The sequence below is a fragment of the Dasypus novemcinctus genome, chromosome 24 (genome assembly GCF_030445035.2).
Source record: "Dasypus novemcinctus isolate mDasNov1 chromosome 24, mDasNov1.1.hap2, whole genome shotgun sequence".
NCBI lineage: Eukaryota > Metazoa > Chordata > Mammalia > Cingulata > Dasypodidae > Dasypus > Dasypus novemcinctus.
Genome location: NC_080696.1, coordinates 11,630,111 through 11,647,947, shown reverse-complemented (window position 1 = coordinate 11,647,947; position 17,837 = coordinate 11,630,111). Strand labels below are relative to the sequence as shown.

The 17,837-nt window shown below is 41.2% G+C and overlaps 1 protein-coding gene across 1 annotated transcript in view; it reads right to left on the bottom strand.

Annotated features, from left to right (window-relative positions):
- Positions 1-12,169: 12,169 nt before the first annotated feature.
- Positions 12,170-17,837, bottom strand: part of SPTLC3 (serine palmitoyltransferase long chain base subunit 3) — a 142,964-nt gene continuing 137,296 nt past the window's right edge. The window contains exon 12 of the mRNA XM_058287568.2: positions 12,170-15,917. Coding sequence (XP_058143551.1) covers positions 15,816-15,917 — 102 coding nt within the window. The 3' untranslated portion in view covers positions 12,170-15,815. The remainder of the gene's footprint in view (positions 15,918-17,837) is intronic.

The window sequence follows — 17,837 nt, the reverse complement described above, 5'->3', positions numbered from 1 at the left end:
TCTGGCCCTTACAATATGCAAGTAAACAATCTATATTGTATTTCGTCCTTATGATTGCTTATAATTTACTTATATCCAAGGAGTGATAATGTGCTGTGATGACAATAAACCGGGGCGCTGTAGTTGGAGTGAGGGACTCCTTTTGATCAGCAATGATCATTAGAAATAGGATGTGGGCCAGGTGAGCCACATAGGCAATTTTACATTTTCTGGTAGCCACATTTAAAAAAAGTAAAAAGAAGCAGGTGAAATTGACTTGGCCCAGTGGTTAGGGCATCCGTCTACCACATGGGAGGTCCAAGGTTCAAACCCCGGGCCTTCTTGACCCGTGTGGAGCTGGCCCATGTGCAGTGCTGATGTGCGCAAGGAGTGCCCTGCCACGCAGGGGTGTCCCCCGTGTAGGGGAGCCCCACACGCAAGGAGTGCGCCCCATAAGGAGAGCTGCCCAGAGCGAAAGAAAGTGCAGCCTGCCCAGGAATGGTGCCGCACACAAAGAGAGCTGACACAACAAGATGACATAACAAAAAGAAACCCATATTCCGGTGCCGCTGACAACAGCAGAAGCGGACAAAGACGACGCAACAAATAGACACAGAGAACAGACAACCGGGGTTGGGGGGGTGGGGAAGGGGAGAGAAATAAATAAATCTTTAAAAAATAATACATATGTAACTCAATACATTCAAAATATTGTAATTTAAATTTAAATTATAAAAAAATAATTAGATATCTTCCACTTAATTTTTGGACTCCGTCTCCAAAATCCTCATGGCACATCTCAATGTGGACTAGTCACATTTCAGGCCATCAGTGGCCACATGTGGCTAGTGGCTTCTGGGTTGCACAGTGCAGTGTTAATGGAGGAAGAAGGCTTTTCTTTCACTCAGATGATGAGAAGGAGCCAACCGTGCAGGGATATCCACAGCAGATAGAGGACCCTGCAAAGACCCTGAGGCATGGTCAGCTTCTAAACAAAATTTGAGTTCAATTGAATATTAAACAAAATAGAGCTAGACATTCACTTTGATACTGGTATGCAGCCCTTCTCAATGGCTTAAAACCAAATTATTCTCCCAAAACGCCTACAGAACACAACAGGCCAAATTTTCCCATGAGCCTACATGAAAAGATTCATTTAGTTCATTTTAAAAACTTGGTTACAAATTGAAGTGAACTTTTTTGATCTTTTAATAATGACTAAGTACACCTTGAAAATATTCTTTATTATTTTTTTGCTTTTATACACAGTCAAATTCATTACAGTCTAGTGTGTATTTTACTGATAAATATACTAATTGTAGGTTCTAGGTTCTAATAGCATTATCTATCTTCAGGACAGGTCTTTGTGCAAAATACATCTGGGGACCATTTCTGGTGTTTTATCTTTCTCTGGAGGCAGGCCATGTTTGACCCCTCAGTTAGCCCTGAACATAATGAATTAATTAGAAACAAAAGTACTCTTTGCATAGAAAATGAAAACTCACACGGAAATAACTTTAAAAGAATCACTGAGTCTATTTTAAAATAAAACGTCTGGAATCCACTTTTCAAGCCAAATAAGCGTTCGCATATTCATGTGATACTAGTTTGATGTCTGTCTTTGTTTGGATTCCCCCAGAAGCAGACCCTGAAACAAGAATGTGAGTATAAGGAGTTTATTTGAGAGATGCCTCTGTATCTCTTTTTCACATTACATGTGTATAAGAAAAGATGTAGCCCTGTAATTGCTGGCAGCCATCATGTGAGTATGAGGCAATCTAGCTTTAGGGTGAAGCTGATATCAAAGAGGGGGAAAATAAAGGTAGGAAAAAAAATTAGGGTCTTTGGAGATATTTGGTGACTTACTGGGTCAAGGAAATCTTTTCATTGTTTAAGAAAGCCATTTGGTTTGGGGTTTTTAACTACTGGTTTGGTGCTCTTGGAAATACACTAAGATGCCTTGTGTGGTCCTAGAATGAAGTAACTTAAACCTCTCAACAAAACCTAGAGAGATTTTACAACATTTGTACAACAGGTGCACCTAAATTATGTCTTGTCAACAGAGGTATATGTCCAAAATCCATGGAAGCGTAAATGCAGTGCAGTTTTGGTTTGTTTTCCTGGAAAGTTGAGCTTTGCTGTGGAGGATGTGTTACAAAATTACCCCTCCCCTCCCTCTGCCAGTGACAAGAGGGAATCTTTCTTAGATCTTTGCCTTGGAACATGGTGGAGTTCCTAGAGGTCAAGCCCATAAAAGTACAGGGACCCCTCAGCCTGCGGCTCCAGGAGCTTCTCACTCTCATGCTAGTCCACACTCAACCACCCGCAATTCATGAATGTTTTCACTGAAGAGCTCCCACCGGTGTGAGTTCCCATGGCTTCATCCCCGGGAAGCAGATCTCAGCTGTGCCTCTCTGGATTCACCCGTCTCTCCAGATTTTAGGGTAGTGGTTTGCTCTGTGACCTCCGTTCTCTGATGTGTCCAGGAAAGTCATTTATTTTTCAGTTTTTCATCTTTTTCATTTTGGAAGATGGGGTGATGATTTCCAAGCTCTTATGTCTCAGAGCTGAGACTGGAAGCCCACTTACCTCTCCTTTGAATCTCACTTTCTTCATCTGTAAAACTGAGTATGTTTTTAGCTATCTTGCAGTGCTGTTGTCATAGTTTTTGAGACAATAATCTATGAAGAAGAAATGTAAGACCTGTAGAAGGTGCGTGGTAAACTCTGAGGTTCTGTACTGAGATTTTAGAGGGGATTCCTTTGTCATAGAGAAACACAGCAGAATTGGGTCACACATATGTTTAACTCCCAAGAAATCAACTAGATGTGTTCAACAAAAATTCATAAATAAAATAGAGAGGAAATAAACAGCTTAAATGATTTAAATCAGTACAGTTCTTCCTACCATTCCATGTAGTAATCAGATCTCCTCATGTGAACATGAAGAAAAAGATACTTAAGGAATGGAATATAACACGCGCAAAGCTAGGGCTTAGTCTAGTTCAGCTAAGAGAGGTCACAAAGGGGGAGGACTACAGGTGACATTTGGCTGACATAGGCTTTAAACAAAGAACTTTATTGCTTTTAGACAGAACATGAGCTCTCCTTTGTCATAGTCCTCACTACTCCCTTGTGTGGACCAGGGAATGGGCCTAGAAAAACTTTTAGCAGAGGGATGCAGGTGCTGGAGCTGGGAAGGTTTTGGAATGTAGGGAAATGTCCACCAAGCTACAGGTAACCTCCAAAATAGGCCAAAGGAACACAAACAGGAAAACAACATCTGCTATAAGAAGGTACTAGAATGTAGAGATTAAAATAAGTCAGAGGATGTTATAACTCTTTTCTTAAATAGTACTGTGAACCGGTCTTCAATAAATGCTGATTGGCGGCGGACTTGGCCCAGTGGTTAGGGCATCCGTCTACCACATGGGAGGTCCAAGGTTCAAACCCTGGGCCTCCTTGATCCGTGTGGAGCTGGCCCATGCGCAGTGCTGATGCGCGCAAGGAGTGCCCTGCCACGCAGGGGTGTCCCCTGTGTAGGGGAGCCCCATGCGCAAGGAGTGCGCCCCGTAAGGAGAGCTGCCCAGTGCAACAGAAAGTGCAGCCTGCCCAGGAATGGCACCACCCACACAGAGAGCTGACACAACAAGATGACGCAACAAAAAGAAACACAGATTCCCGTGCCGCTGACAACAACAGAAGCGGACAAAGAAGAAGACGCAGCAAATAGACACAGAGAATAGACAACCGGGGTGGATGGGGGAGGGGAGAGAAATAAATGAATCTTTAAAAAGATGTTGATTAAGTTGAATCAGCTCATTGGGTTAATCTATGAGTGTGAACATCTTGTAGGTAGGGCCAGTAGTGGCTTATCTTTCTGTTCTCATGTCCTAATATTTAGTTCAGAGCCTGACACTCAGCTACTCAACAAATGTTTGTTGAGGGGGGCAATTCAGGAGGTTAGAGAACACTTGGTTCTTGGGGTCTGATAGAGAGGTAGAGTCTCCTGGCTTGGTGGCTTATGTCACTGTATTCCAATGGTCAAGCTGTTTGTCCTTAGTCTATTACCTCGTCTTTAACATTGGAATAGTGATGCCTGACTCAGACTTTATTTTAAGGACCAAATGAGTGCGCAAATGCTCACTGGCTGATCTAGAATTTCTATACTGGGGGGAGGTGGCACCAGTGGTCAAGGCAGACGGGAAAGCATTGACTAGATAGCACTTTGCATAAGACTGAGAAAACATCGACTGGGAGAGGGCTGGTGGGGATAATGGAGGAGCTAAAGAAGCCCCCCAAAACACTTCCTTGATGCTGCTACTCTACCTGATAAGTACCTGGAATAGAGCTTGGAAGGCATTTAATCAAATATAGATGTTGGATGAGGCCTTGTGAGAGTGCCCAGGTTTGGAAATACTGTTGCAATATTTCTCAGTATTTGTATCTTGTAATGTGTAATTGTTATTATAACACAGTGATGTGTCTCCTAAATCAGGAAACTTACAGTTCAAGGCAGCATTTACCTTTGAACGCTTTCTCCTATATTTTTCTCTGGTGCGTCTCTAGATCCTTGGGAATGGCAATCAACCCCTGGAATTAGGATTCAGAATGGGGTGGGGAGCCCAAACCCAAACCCTAGTTGAGGGATGTCTACAGGGAAGGTCCGACTTCCCACCCTGGACACAGAAAATGGCCAATGGTGTCCCCGTAGAATACAAACTCCATACGGGGCTGCAGGGGCACGCAGGGAGGATGGTGTGTTGGGGAAAGCAACAAACTTACCTGACACCACGGGATGAGGTTCAGTTCTGTCCGTGTCCTCACCCTGCTTGCTGCCAGGAAGGTGGCTGGCTGTGCTGCAGAACTTGTAGCAGGCTCCCGAGGGAAAACGGCTGTGGGGACGAGGCACCTCGTGGCCAGGGGCCCCTGTAAAATCCAGATGCTGATCCTGTGCTGGCGGCCACTCCATGCCTGAGAGCCAGGCTGCACGTGCACGGACCAGCATGCCCCTCGGGGGGACTCTGAGCAGAGGAGACCACGAACATTGTCTTCAGGGCTCAGTGTCCGGCCAGCGGAGGCTTCATACTGAGGCAGGAAGCAAGGAAGACCAAGTTCAAGAGTGAAGCTCTGAGTTATTCCAGCATGCTGTTTTTTTCCTCTAAGCTCACTTTATTTCCTAATTGTGAACAATTACGTATCTATGTGCATAATACATGCAAAATAAGTGTAATCGTACTACTTACCTCGAGAAAGTGGGTAATGGGTAGAGGCATCCTCAGCATGCATATAAATAAATATATTTAATTAGCTTTGTGAAAATATTTACACTTTCAACAATACATTTATGCAACATCATTTAACATTAAGTTGCTTAAACTAAATCTTAAATAAAAATCTTAAAAATACAACAAATAAAAAATCTTTTTGGAAATGGTTACCTTATTTCCAATATTTTGATTTTACAAACAATATTCTGATGAAAATCCTTGTTGCTAAATCTTTGTGACTTAATTCATTCTTAAGCTCTCTTTCACATTTTCTATCTCTCTCTCTCTGGGCTACATTCTGAATAATTTTCTAATGCTCTCATGTGCTGTGTCTAAGCTGCTGTTTAACCCATTGAGATTTTATTTGCAATTATCCTATTTTGACACTTCTAAAAGTTTGTTTTCCAATTCTGGTCCATCTTTTTTTCATATTTTCCATTCATTCTTTATGCCCTAAAAGTACTTTTCATAGTGTTGCTCTGAGAGGGTCTTTCTCCTTGTTTCTGGTGTCTGTTGCTTGAGTGGATTATTTCCCCATGAGTTTAGTCATTTTGGACTGAGCTCCTCTTCATTGGGCATCTTGCGTAAGAAGATGCCCCTTCAAAGAGATTTTCTGATGCCTCTCCTGCCAGGCGCGCAATGGGGATTACCAGCCCAGAACAATTTTTATGTTAATGTCTTGATGTGAGAATTCTAGTGTAAACCTGAATGCATGACCATGAGGCCACCAGACCTCCGGTCATGAATTCTTGGCCCAATTTTTCCCCCGTCGGTGCTCCTGGCCTCGCTTCTCATCTCTGTTTCTCGCATGGCATCAAAGCCCACACGTCTGTGCTGCTGAGACTAGAAAACGCTGCCCGAGAGCCGGCTCAGCCGTGAGAGCTTACGCTTGCAGGTTCCTCTTATTTTTCATTCCTGGCGATTTCCCTGACATTCTTGCAAGCTCAGCCGTGCATTTAAAAGGCTCTTACATTTTATCAAGTATTCCCACTTTGTAATGAGATGGTTTCCAGTTATGTCGACCATCATGTTGTCAGGAACTAAAGCTCCTAAGTGTGTCTTTAGTGTAAATTCTCAGAGATGGAATTGTAAATTCCACAGGGATGTTTTTAGTGCATCTCATACATTAAAATTTGTTAAATAATGTACAAAATTGAAAGCAGCCTGTCCTCTTTGGAATATCTTCTGTGTATAGTTCAAGAACACAATAACAAACAGGACAGCTCTTAAATTATTTTTCAAAGTATATTTTTATTTTTAAAGAAGTTTTAGATTATATAAATTTTACATAAAAAATATAGGGAATTCCCATATACCCCACCCCCTTCCCACTCCCTTTCCCCCCATTAACAAAATCTTTCATTAGTGTGGTACATTTGTTACAATTGATGAACACATTAAATTATTTCTTACCTCTTTGGCTAACTAAATCTGTGTTTTATCATTCTCTCTTTTATTTTGTTAAATTTTTATTAATTTTTTCCCAGAAGCAAAAACAGCAAGTTTTCAAGTGTGATGCTTATTCTTAGATTTTCATTTCTGGTACTTTCCCCCTTTAAATGGAACATCTGTTTCATCATGAACTTTGGAAGGAAAAATCCCAAACACCTGCACATGAATGCTCATGAAATTCTGGTGAACAAGAATTTTCCAAAAAGGATGCCCCTGAATTCTTCCTCCTCCCAGGTGAGGGCCTGCTATATATAAAGTCTATTTTCACCTCACCCCCGCATTTTCATGTTGCAGTCTGGATGGTGAAAACACATGAGGCCCTGCCCGGGGAGGAGGCAGGATGAATTGCTCGACCTTAAGCTGTCGGTGAAGAGGAGCTCTGAACAAGCTGCAAACCCTGAAAGGCTGTAACTGAGGAGGGGTGAGGCTCAGGGACCGTGCACCAGGGAAGACACAGATGGATAAACAAGCTATAAAGTGCACGATATTTTCTCTACTCCACCATTTCACTGAAGAGTTGACCCTGGGCTATTGCCCTGTGAAAGTGAAATTTTTTAAAGCGCCAACCCCAAACAAACCAGATTCCCAGAGGCTTGCCTTCCCCGTCCTGATGAAACCCAGGAGGGTCCCGAAGAGAGGTGTGACCTGAGAGGCAGAGGGAAGCTCACAGAGGCGAGAAACCCACCACCTCTTTCCTACCCTGAGAAGCATATGGGCTCTGTGCGCCCGCGGTTCCCAGCGTCCCACCGCCTGGGCAGCTGCATGGAGATGGACACCAGGCAACACTACCTCCTCCCGGCTGCCGGGGCTTCTAGAAGGTGCCTCGGCAGAAAGCATTCGGCTCTAACTGCCATCTTGCTCCCTGAACAGAGTTAAGGATGTCATTTCTGTGGAAATAGGTGAAGACTTCCGTAGGTGATGAGCTTGAGGTGGGATGAGAAGGGACTGGTGTTGCCCGCTGACCAGCGGCCGAGGGGGCCTGACTCTGGCTTCTGTGACTGGAGTCTGGAGGGTGTAAGTTAGGTTGGTGTGGGAGCAGAGCTGGGGGAGGAGGCTGGGTCTCTAGGAACTGAGATTCCAGGGGGTTATCCTAGGTACTCTGGTTTTTTATAGGTCTCTGGAGACTCCCTTTGGATTGTAGGATCAGGGTCTGCCAGCCCCCTCAGATATGTCCATAGCATCGGATGAGAGGCAGGCTTCCTCCATGCTCACTTTTCCTTCTCCACAAGCTGAAACCTGAACCCTTAACCACATACAAAAGGACAAACCTAGGGGTTGGTAGGGCCCCAGGATGGAAGGACCTGTGTCCCTGAAGCACCATGTGGAGGAGAGGGCTTGCCAATCTGGCCTTCTCTAAGAGCAAGCAATACAGAACCTTTTATTATAGCAGCTTAATCTACTTTAATAAAATATCACTCTGGGATTTCTTGTCATTGTACTCCTGGATTAAATCTACTCTTTCTTGGATATCACATCTTCCTTTTGCTTGGAAGTGTTTATTGGAGTATTTTGTTAATCCATTTTTTAAAAGATAAGTTACAAAGGAAGTAAACTTCCTGAATTTTTCACGTAAAGAACAAGTCTCCCTTCTGCCCTTTCTTGATTCAGTAGATTTTGCAGGACATAGAATTTCAGATTCAGAATGATTTTCCCTCTGATTTCTGAAGACATCGCTTCATTGTCTCCTAGCATCCAGTACTGCAAATGAGACATCCGCAATAGGAAAAGGGGCGGGGGATACAAACAAGAATTATGCAAAAGACAATCAGCCAGTGCACAAAAGAAAAAAAGCTTGTTACTACTAACCAAATAAATGGACATCAGACATTAAACAGTACCCATTTTTTCACTACCAGATTAAGAAAGATTATCGCAATAACAATACCCAACATTGATGGAGATGTGGAGAAACAGATGTTTTTATGTCCATGGATGGATGTGTAAATTAGTATGAACTTTCTAGAGGCCACGTTGGCAATATCTAGTATTAAAGTTTTTTTTTTTTTCCTAGTTGGAAATTTTTAAGCTCTTCTCTTTATCCTTGGTGTACTAAAATTTCATAAAGATGTATTTAGGTGAAAATCTATTTTTACTCATCAACTCAGCACTTAGTAGATGATTTCCATCTTCTGTTTTGCTTCATTCTCAGGGAAATAGCTCTATTAAGTATCTGATTATTTCCTGCTTCATTTTTCTTGTTGCTTTTTTCTTAACTTTTTATAGGATGGATATTGGTCCTCCTGTCATGGATACTCTGTATCTTTTAAATTTTCTCTCATGTTTTCTCTTTTTTGTCCTTTGTTTTATATTCTCTGAGAGAGATTTAATTTTTTTTCTTCTATGCTTTCTATTCAAACCAAATATTTGAATGTTAATTACTTTTAATTTTCATGACCTCTGGTTCCTTTTTTTTAATCAGTCTATTCTTGTTTTATGGATGTGTTATCTTCATACAGCCAAGCTGCCTATAAGTATCATATCATTTGTGACTATGATTTAATGATGCTTTATGTGTGTGGAGATGTTTTTAAATGACTTGTATAAATTGAATGGAATTCTTTTATGAATTTTCTGTTCCTGCCAATGAAAGCTTTTCCTTTTCATCTTTGTTACACATTTGGTGTTTCTGGATTTTCCCAAATACCCTGTGATCCTTGGTTTTCCATCCTTATTGACAATCATGGGCCATGTTGATTTACACGAATAGCTGGCATATTTCCTTTCTGACTATTATAAATAACCAATGCCTAGTCAAAAATCAATGTAATTCTCAAAAGAGTACTAATGTTCATTGTAGTAGAAATGGACCCACTTTAATAAAATATTTTAACTTCTTATGCACTGTTCATATGGCATGGACTAAATATATATACCAGGGTTATGGCCTCATCTATATATGAAATCTTTAATATATAGCTGATCCCACTTAGCATTGTCTTTTTAACAAAATCCCTTGCAAAACTAAACTTTGAAGTTTTGTCTATGAGTGTTTTAGAGTTTAAAATTCTTCAAAGCTCTTTATTTGGAAATGTTTTAGGGAAATTGGATTATATATTTTTAGCATCAACAAACTATTTTATCTATAGAAAAAAACCATTTCGGTATCAGTGTCTATCATTTATGACTATGATTAAATGATGCTATATGTGTGTGGAGGTGTTTTTAAAAGACTGGTATAAATTGAATGGAATTAGTATAGACTCTTAAAATAGTTGCATGACTTAACCACAATTATTTTCAAAATAGACAAATTATGGGGTAGACTTATCTTGTTGGGAAAACAGGTTATTTTTCCCTTCTAAAAAACTCACAAACTGATTGGCTGCATCAGCCTGTTGCAAATTTTCATTCAAAAGATGCCAGGATCTCTTTCTGTGCTACCCATTCATTTTTCACACTCTCATACAAAGCCTTATTCATTTTGGGGATCAAGCTATAGGATAAATCAAGCTCATCAAAGTGAAGCCATTACACTTTTTTCAGTCTTCCTTACACATTTGCTCCATGCATGCTTTGAATCTGGAAAAACATACTTAAGGGCTGGAGAAACAAAGAAGTAGCAATTTCCTTGCCTTATTCCTTGGCCCGTGATGAAGTGGAGAGCGTGATGTGGTGATTGGAGCCAGGCCTCCTCAGGCCATGGGCATTGCAGCAGACACAAACCTAATTAAGAAAGATCCTGAATAAACTTGTGTGAAAGCCAAAATCACTAGCTCCTTCAGTCAATATTTTTGATATAAAACTTAGCATCTGGGCTGAATAAACTGGAGCGCTGTTATATGCCAGAGTGGGGGGTGGGAATACCTTCTTGCTTCTATTCTGACTGTCTGTTGTTGGATATTTTATTGATTTGTGTTTGTGATAATTTCTCAGAGGTGTTGACTTGCAACTGTCAGATTTAAGCCTTTGTTTGGACCAAGGGATGCAACAAAAACAAGCAGTGCTACCTGTAGCCCAAACCGGCAGGGGTGTTAGTTGTCCCCAAATGTGTATACTGGTCTTGCTTGTTCTCTTATTCCCACTTAAATTACCACTGCTAAGAGAATTTGGTTGACATAACTTTTTAAGAAATTGGATGTGACAAGGAAGAGGGCAGGCATTCCAAGGAAAAAACCATACACTGTCAGAGTCTTGAAGTTCACTTTATGCTCTGTTCATCCCCTTACAACTTCAACCCTGTTGCCTTCCAAGACCAACTCACGGTTAATCTGGACAAGAGTACCCGGAAGTTAGCGTATGTTTGAGTTCTTAGCACAACGTCTGGCACATGGTGAGTTCCCCCAAAATGATTGCTTTATTACCTTTCAAGACACTTCACATCTGCTTTGGAAAGAATTTCTAGTTGTCATCCAGGGGATTTTCTTGAAGGTCTTGAGATAGGGAAAAGAGAAAGTTAACATTTGGCTCATTTGGATGTCTTTGTTATCCTGAAAGTTTGGACTTTAATAAATTGGAGAGAGGAAAGAATTAAGACATACTTTGCCTTTTAAAGAGACTCAGTGAAATATTTACCAATGAAATGATATGATTTTTGCAGGTATGCTCAAAGTCATCTGGTGGGAGGATGAGTGAGGTGGATGAGGGAATTGTTGATAAAGACTGACTGTGACTTGAATTGCTGCTATTTGAAGCTGGGTGGTAAGTACATGTGGGCTCATTATACTATTCTTTTTATATATTCTATGTTTTAAGTTTTCCTTTATAAGAAATTTTAAGTGGATGGATTAGGAATAACAATTTTGTTTTTAGGAGGTACCAGGGATTGAACCCAGGACTTTGTACATGGGAAGCAGATGCTAAACCACTTGAGCTACACCTATTCCCCTGAAATAACAATTTTAAGTGGATGGACTACTTTCAGTTAACTGCTAAATTCCTCCCTACACCCCACCCCAGTATCACCTTCATCAGAAAAGAGTTATATTGCCCAAGGTCACAGCCTGCCCCTTAACTCTGCCCTGGAGGCCTGGTAGCTTCTGTTCAGTGACTGACAGGAGGAAGATCTAAGGGCCTGGTGCCTTCCTCAGTCAGAGATCACGCTCCCGGGCCATCTCAGTGCCCCAGCTCCCCCGAGCTCAGGCCTTTGCTTTGCTAACACCGCAGCACAACTTCTCTGACCTTCACTTCTGGCCCTTCTCCCCAATCGTGGTATTGCACCGCAGTACACGGGCTCAGGGATGTGCTGGTAAATATTTGACAACCAGTTCTCCAGACCCCTGGTTTTTAGTGTTTGCCACTTTCCACGGTGTAAACATTCCCACCAGGGATGAGATTTCAAGCTAGAAATGTGATGTCCCTGAAAGACGGGAAGAGAGATCCATAGTCGGTTCCCATGAACCCGTGTGAGCCAGCTCCAGTCACCCTTTTCTGTTTTCCCCAGTGAACTTTCTAAATACAAATAGTTAGAAATACTCAAATCTTTTCTTTCCCCCCAGGGGAACCCAAATTAAATCACAAAACTATAGATTATTTTTACAGTCAATTTTCATGATTTGTTTATTAAAGCAGCTAACAATTCAGAATGTAGTGAAATTGGTCACCTCAAGTGTTTCAGTAAAACATATTGCACCCCCACTCACCACACCACCCGAGAGAGGTCCCAGGACAGGCCCCTTGTGAATTCCTCAATGTCACCCAGCTGGGCAGGGTGCTCTGAGGGAACAGACTCCAAGGATGTTTTTCTCTCTGTTTCGAGACCAGGAAACATTGCCAAGAAATCACTCCATGAATTTAAAGTACAATTATTATTGTTATATCATTATTGCTTTAAATCAACGTACATATTTACGAGAGCCAGGGTTTCATTATCTGAACCTTGATTTTTAAGTCAGAGTAAGCAACTTCTTTTCTACCCGTGAAGAACAATACAGAGGAGGATCACATGTCTGAAGATGTTTGAAGTGCATGTTTGAAGAACATTCACCCTGTTCAAGAGCTGTTGTATAAATAAATAAATAATCATGGAGTGAGTTTGTTTTTTGAAGGCTGGGAAGAAAAAAAAGAAACAAGACACCACATTTATCACCTTGTTCAAAGGAACAAAGTGATAAAAAGGAAAGGGGGCATCTTACAGGAAGTGATAAGAACTGGAGAAGGATAATTTTACCCAAATGAGCGGCAGACTATTCTTGGCAATATCGGGTCAATTTCTGTAGAAAGGGCAGGTACTTGGAAAATGGGAACATAATGTTCCATTAAGGAGAAAAGGCTGGCCATGAAATAATTCACTTTCCCAGTTATAAATCCCCTTGAATATCAAACGCGAATCAGACCTAGGTTACTGTTTTGTTATTAGAAACAACCCGTCTATCAACCCAAAAGATCTTCCAGTGATGGTTCTCAAATTTTTGCATGGATGAGAATTACAGATTTCTGGGCACTAAAGCTACTTTGATTTAGTGGTGCTCTGTTGTGCATTTTAAGAAGCTTCCTAGGTAAATTCTGAAGCCCATGGTTTCTGTCAAAGCAGAACTTCCTGAATGGCAATGTGCCCAAATGTCTAAGATGTGAGAAGAACAGGATTGAGTCTATCCCATTTTCCTATTATGCAAATATGTCTTCCTTACAAATGTCAGTTTGTAACCTCTATATTCTGCTTTCCTGTAGTTCATTTTCTAGAATAATGTTTTCCATCTATCTAACAATCAAACAGATTTCATCTTTATTCCTTTATACTTTTGCTTGTTCTGGAAAGGGAAGGGAGAAAAGAGTATGTGTGTTTGGGTGTGTGTGCAAGTTTGTGTGTACCTAGGACAGATGGAGGTACAGAACATTATAGTTCTGTTAGACAATGCTTCCCCAACAGAGTCAACCAAAGAGACATTTTTGGCTCTGGTATAGTTAGCAATACAACAATCCCTACTGAATCTAATATTATGATCTTATTTACCTAGCAGTGGAAGATTTTTTCTTTTAAAAATGAAAAATTCTCTTTATTCAAAATCACTACCTTAACCAATTCATTCTGTATGACATAAACCAGTCCCCTGGGTTCTTCCTAATATGATCAGGAAGCAATCCACTTGGCTTATAGTTGTTTTCATGAGTGTATATTTAACATAGACGCTGACAGACAGAAGTCTTTGTCCTGTATGTGGGACTATAATAAATTGCCCCGGGACTTTTGGATCTTGATGAAAAGGGAGAAAATTCCTCCATACTCCCCTGCCCCCAGGGGGGTCAGTAAATTAGTATCCCATGATGAATTAGACTCAAAACTTTCCACGAAACTAATAATGGGGGATATTCCTGCTAATGAAGACACCCTTCTAGGGGCTTAAAACCCAAAGGGTAGGTGTGAAAGTGTGTGTGAAGATCACGGACAGATCCAGAATGGAAGGGGGTCATTTACTGCCCGCTATACCTTGGGGAAAGCCCAGCTTTCCTGCTGCCCTCATTGCCTCCTGTTCCTTTTATAGAACTCATGACATTCCTGCATTTTGGAAAACCAGGACCAATTTCATTTAAATGCACGTGTCTTCCTTTCCTCTGTACATCTATACAGCATATATTTTCTTTGCACAAAATGATACTGCACCATTTCACTGAGAAGGATTGGAAGTTATCAAAATCAGTACTGTTTCTCCTTTTCCATTAATCTTTATAGCTCTTACACATTCATAATGCACTTTATCTTTGTGATTCCCTTTTAAATTGATGTACTTACTGGGGATTATAATTTCCCCATAAAACTTTCTGTGCAGACCAACTTTATCCTTTTCAAGGCTCTGAGCATTGCGGCACATTGCTCCACCCAGCACAGGCCTGCAGGTTAGGCTTCTATCCCAGCGCACGACATGAAAGCTATGTCCATCTGTGTCATGCAAAGCCAAGCCTCTCTTGAAGTGATTTGTTTACAGTGTCATTTGATGGAGTGGAATGTTCTGTAACTCATTCGAACTGCTACAGAAGCTTTGCTAAAAGGTCACCACTGCTCTTTAGAGTTTCCAAATCTGGGCACCATCTGGGAGCTTGTTAAAGATAAGGTTTTCCACTAGCTTTTTGCATACCAACTCGATCCAATTAGCAAAGGACTACTTTTCCAGAGAAGTTTGTGTTCATAAAGAGAGAGAGAGAGAGCGCAAGAAAGTGACAATGAATTGCCCAAGAGTGGCCAAGCCCACTTAGCACCAAATTGAAATGCATGTGCTAGGTGGCAGTAGTATTTAACAGATAGTCGAATAGAAATTGCTTTTATGTGTCCTTGAATCATTACAATTTCAAGTGTGGTCTTGGGTGTCAGCTCTCAAGGAAATTGAATCTCACCACTTAGTTAAAATTCAGGAGGAAAATGGCAAAACACTCCTTAAAGTAATCAGTGCTGTGCACGCTATATTCACTCCACATGGAACCAACAACGTTCAAGTCGTTATAACTTTACAGTTTTAGCCTAGGCCTGAAATTAGCTTATGCTTGCTTTCTGCCCCCTTCTTTATGAAACAAAAGTCTTGAATTTTCCAAACCTCAAAAGCTCAGCTGTAAAACTTGAGGAGACCAGCAAGAGGAACAGGGGAGTTTCCTTCAGAGATGTCTCAGTCTCTGCTGGCCAGCTTCGGCCCCTCCCTCGAAACATTAACTGTGTCTTTTGACACCTGTCCTCGGAAAAAATCCAAATGTGGCAAATAGTAGAAGCAACCTTTCTTTCCCCTCCTGCCCAGAACTTCTGGTGATAGAAACAAGCTCTAGCTGGGACTTTCATGGGTGGAATGAGGAAGTCGGTGTCTGCCCACCATGCTCAGCCACGTCTGAAGAGGAAATAAGTAAACAGGTAGTGAGATTTACTGAATTAAAAAGCAAAACCCTCTCTTTGGGTTGGAACCCCTGAAAGGGCCTGGACCAAAGAGGCTGCACAGTAGCAGCTAAAACCGAGGCTCACTGCCATTAAAAATCAAGTAGTGCGTGTATTTTTCTAATAGTATACTTGGGAGAGGAGAAACGTAAGTCTGGAACCATATTTGCATCTCTGCAGCTCCAAAACACAACAACGTCTTGCCTAGTTCAGTAAAGCAGGTCTGGAAACCAAGATTGTCCTTAGAAAGGAAGAAATCCATGTGTAACCCTTTTGAGGCAAAGTCTTTCTTGCAAAGTCGTTATGTTCCATTCTGGATGGGGACACCTAATCGCGTGTCTCCTTGTAGAATTCAGGGCGCGCAGACTTCCCCTGACGGGCATATCTAAAGGACAGTAGATCACCCAGCTCGTCCATGGCTTCTAAGACCTGCAATGAGATTGCCTTCCATCAGTTCTCTTTAAAGCCCCGAGTGGCTCTGCTCTAGACACCAGGGTAATTGTGAACTCCACAAAGACCTACAGTCTTGTTCTACTAGCTTCTTTAAGTTTAAAGGAAAGGAGCAAGATCCATATTGGTAGGTTATGGCTTATGAGCCCTTGAAGAATGTTAGATGCTAATACTTTTTTATTTTTTATTTTTAGGAGATACCAGGGATTGAACCCAGGGCCTTTTACATGCAAGGCAGGCACTCAGCCACAGAGCTGCACTCACTCTACAGATGCTAATTCACTTTATTTCATTTTCTTCAATGGTCTGACTCCACACTATGAATGTTTATTTTGTAGTTTGGGTGTGAGGAGAGGAAGAAAAGCATCTGATCCATGCTTACCCTTTAAGGTTTTATTTTGAAGTTTAATGACTTACATAACCTTGTGGAAGAAGAAGATAAAGTTGCAGATTACAACTAATGTTACGTCATCATGACATAGCAAACCAACCTGGCCAAGAACAGAATGGAACATTGGGGTAGCTGATGAGCATCCTCCTGTCTTCACCCAGGCTTAACCCTCCCTCTGCCAGCTTTAAAATACTCATCTCTATGTTCCATATATTAATAGAACTTAAAACCACAAGGGACCAAGAACTTATCCGTTTCATCCCCCTTACATTAGGCAGATAAATGTATTCCCCATTTTACAAAGGAAACAACTGGGGGCCAAAAAATAAAGAATGTAATGTTTTAGTCCTGGTATATCAGTGATCCTGTGGTATTGGAATTGTTTTTTAAACTTTCTCATCCTGTTTTTCTTAATTTGCCAAATGAGGAGGAAGAAAACATGAGAGTCTAATACTTTGCAAAAGGTCAAATGAGGGTTGTTCGTATGAGCATGGGTGACTAGTGGGCTTATGGACATTCTTCTTTGGTAAGTCTTTCTAACTAACATCAATCAAGATATTCACCAACATGGTAAGAGTGGTTTATTTATGGGTGAGAGGATTATGGGTGATTGAAATATTATTTTTCCTTCTCTGTATTTTCTAAATTTTCAACATCAAATTGAAGTACCAAGAAAAAGTAAGAAAAGTTATCTTTTGAATGACATCTTTCTGGAATGGTCTCTATTTGAGCACTGCTGAAGGTGGGGGAGAGGAAGCTCAGCAGTTTCTAATGTAGTGTACCTGCACATTCTGCCCCATATGTGAGACAGTTCATTGGAGGGTGTGGGAGGAAAATATTAGGATTTTTATTCATTTTTATTTCAGTCTTCTTAACATCTATGTTCATATCTATTATATAATATATGTGATCTTTTGTAATAGTGTGTAGAATTTATAAAGAGATTTATGTTAAAGCCCACTGACCAAAGACCACTGGAACACACCTGTAGTCCAAGTTAGGTTTATTTATTTTAGCTTGCTGCAGCAAGGGAGTACACACTCCAGAAGAATCATGGGGGTTTCAGTTATAGAGGGCTGGAGGGGCTTCTTGTAGCATTTGACCTTGTGCAAGAAACAATTCCAAGGACCTAGTTCTGGGTTGGATGCCATCAAGAAGTGGGGGCAATTCATTGATTGGGTATGTTACCAGATCTTATCTGGAAGGAGGGGGGATTTGAGTGAAGCTAGAGTTGTCACTGGTAAAGGAGCAGTCACTTGTGTTAGAAGAGGGAGGTGTTAGGTCACTTTGTGCTTGTGGAGTGGCTGCATCTCATCTCTGTCTTCTTCCAAATATGGTCGTGGGGTAGACTTGTCTAAATGTCATTTACATTCCGTGAGTGGTGTTTATGTTCAGTTTCTACCTTCATGCCCTGGCTGCTCCCCAGGGTCATTTTTCACTTTCTCTTATTTGTATATTAAGAGACATCTAAAAAAATGTTATTGATCTGGTGCACGAGCTCAGATGTG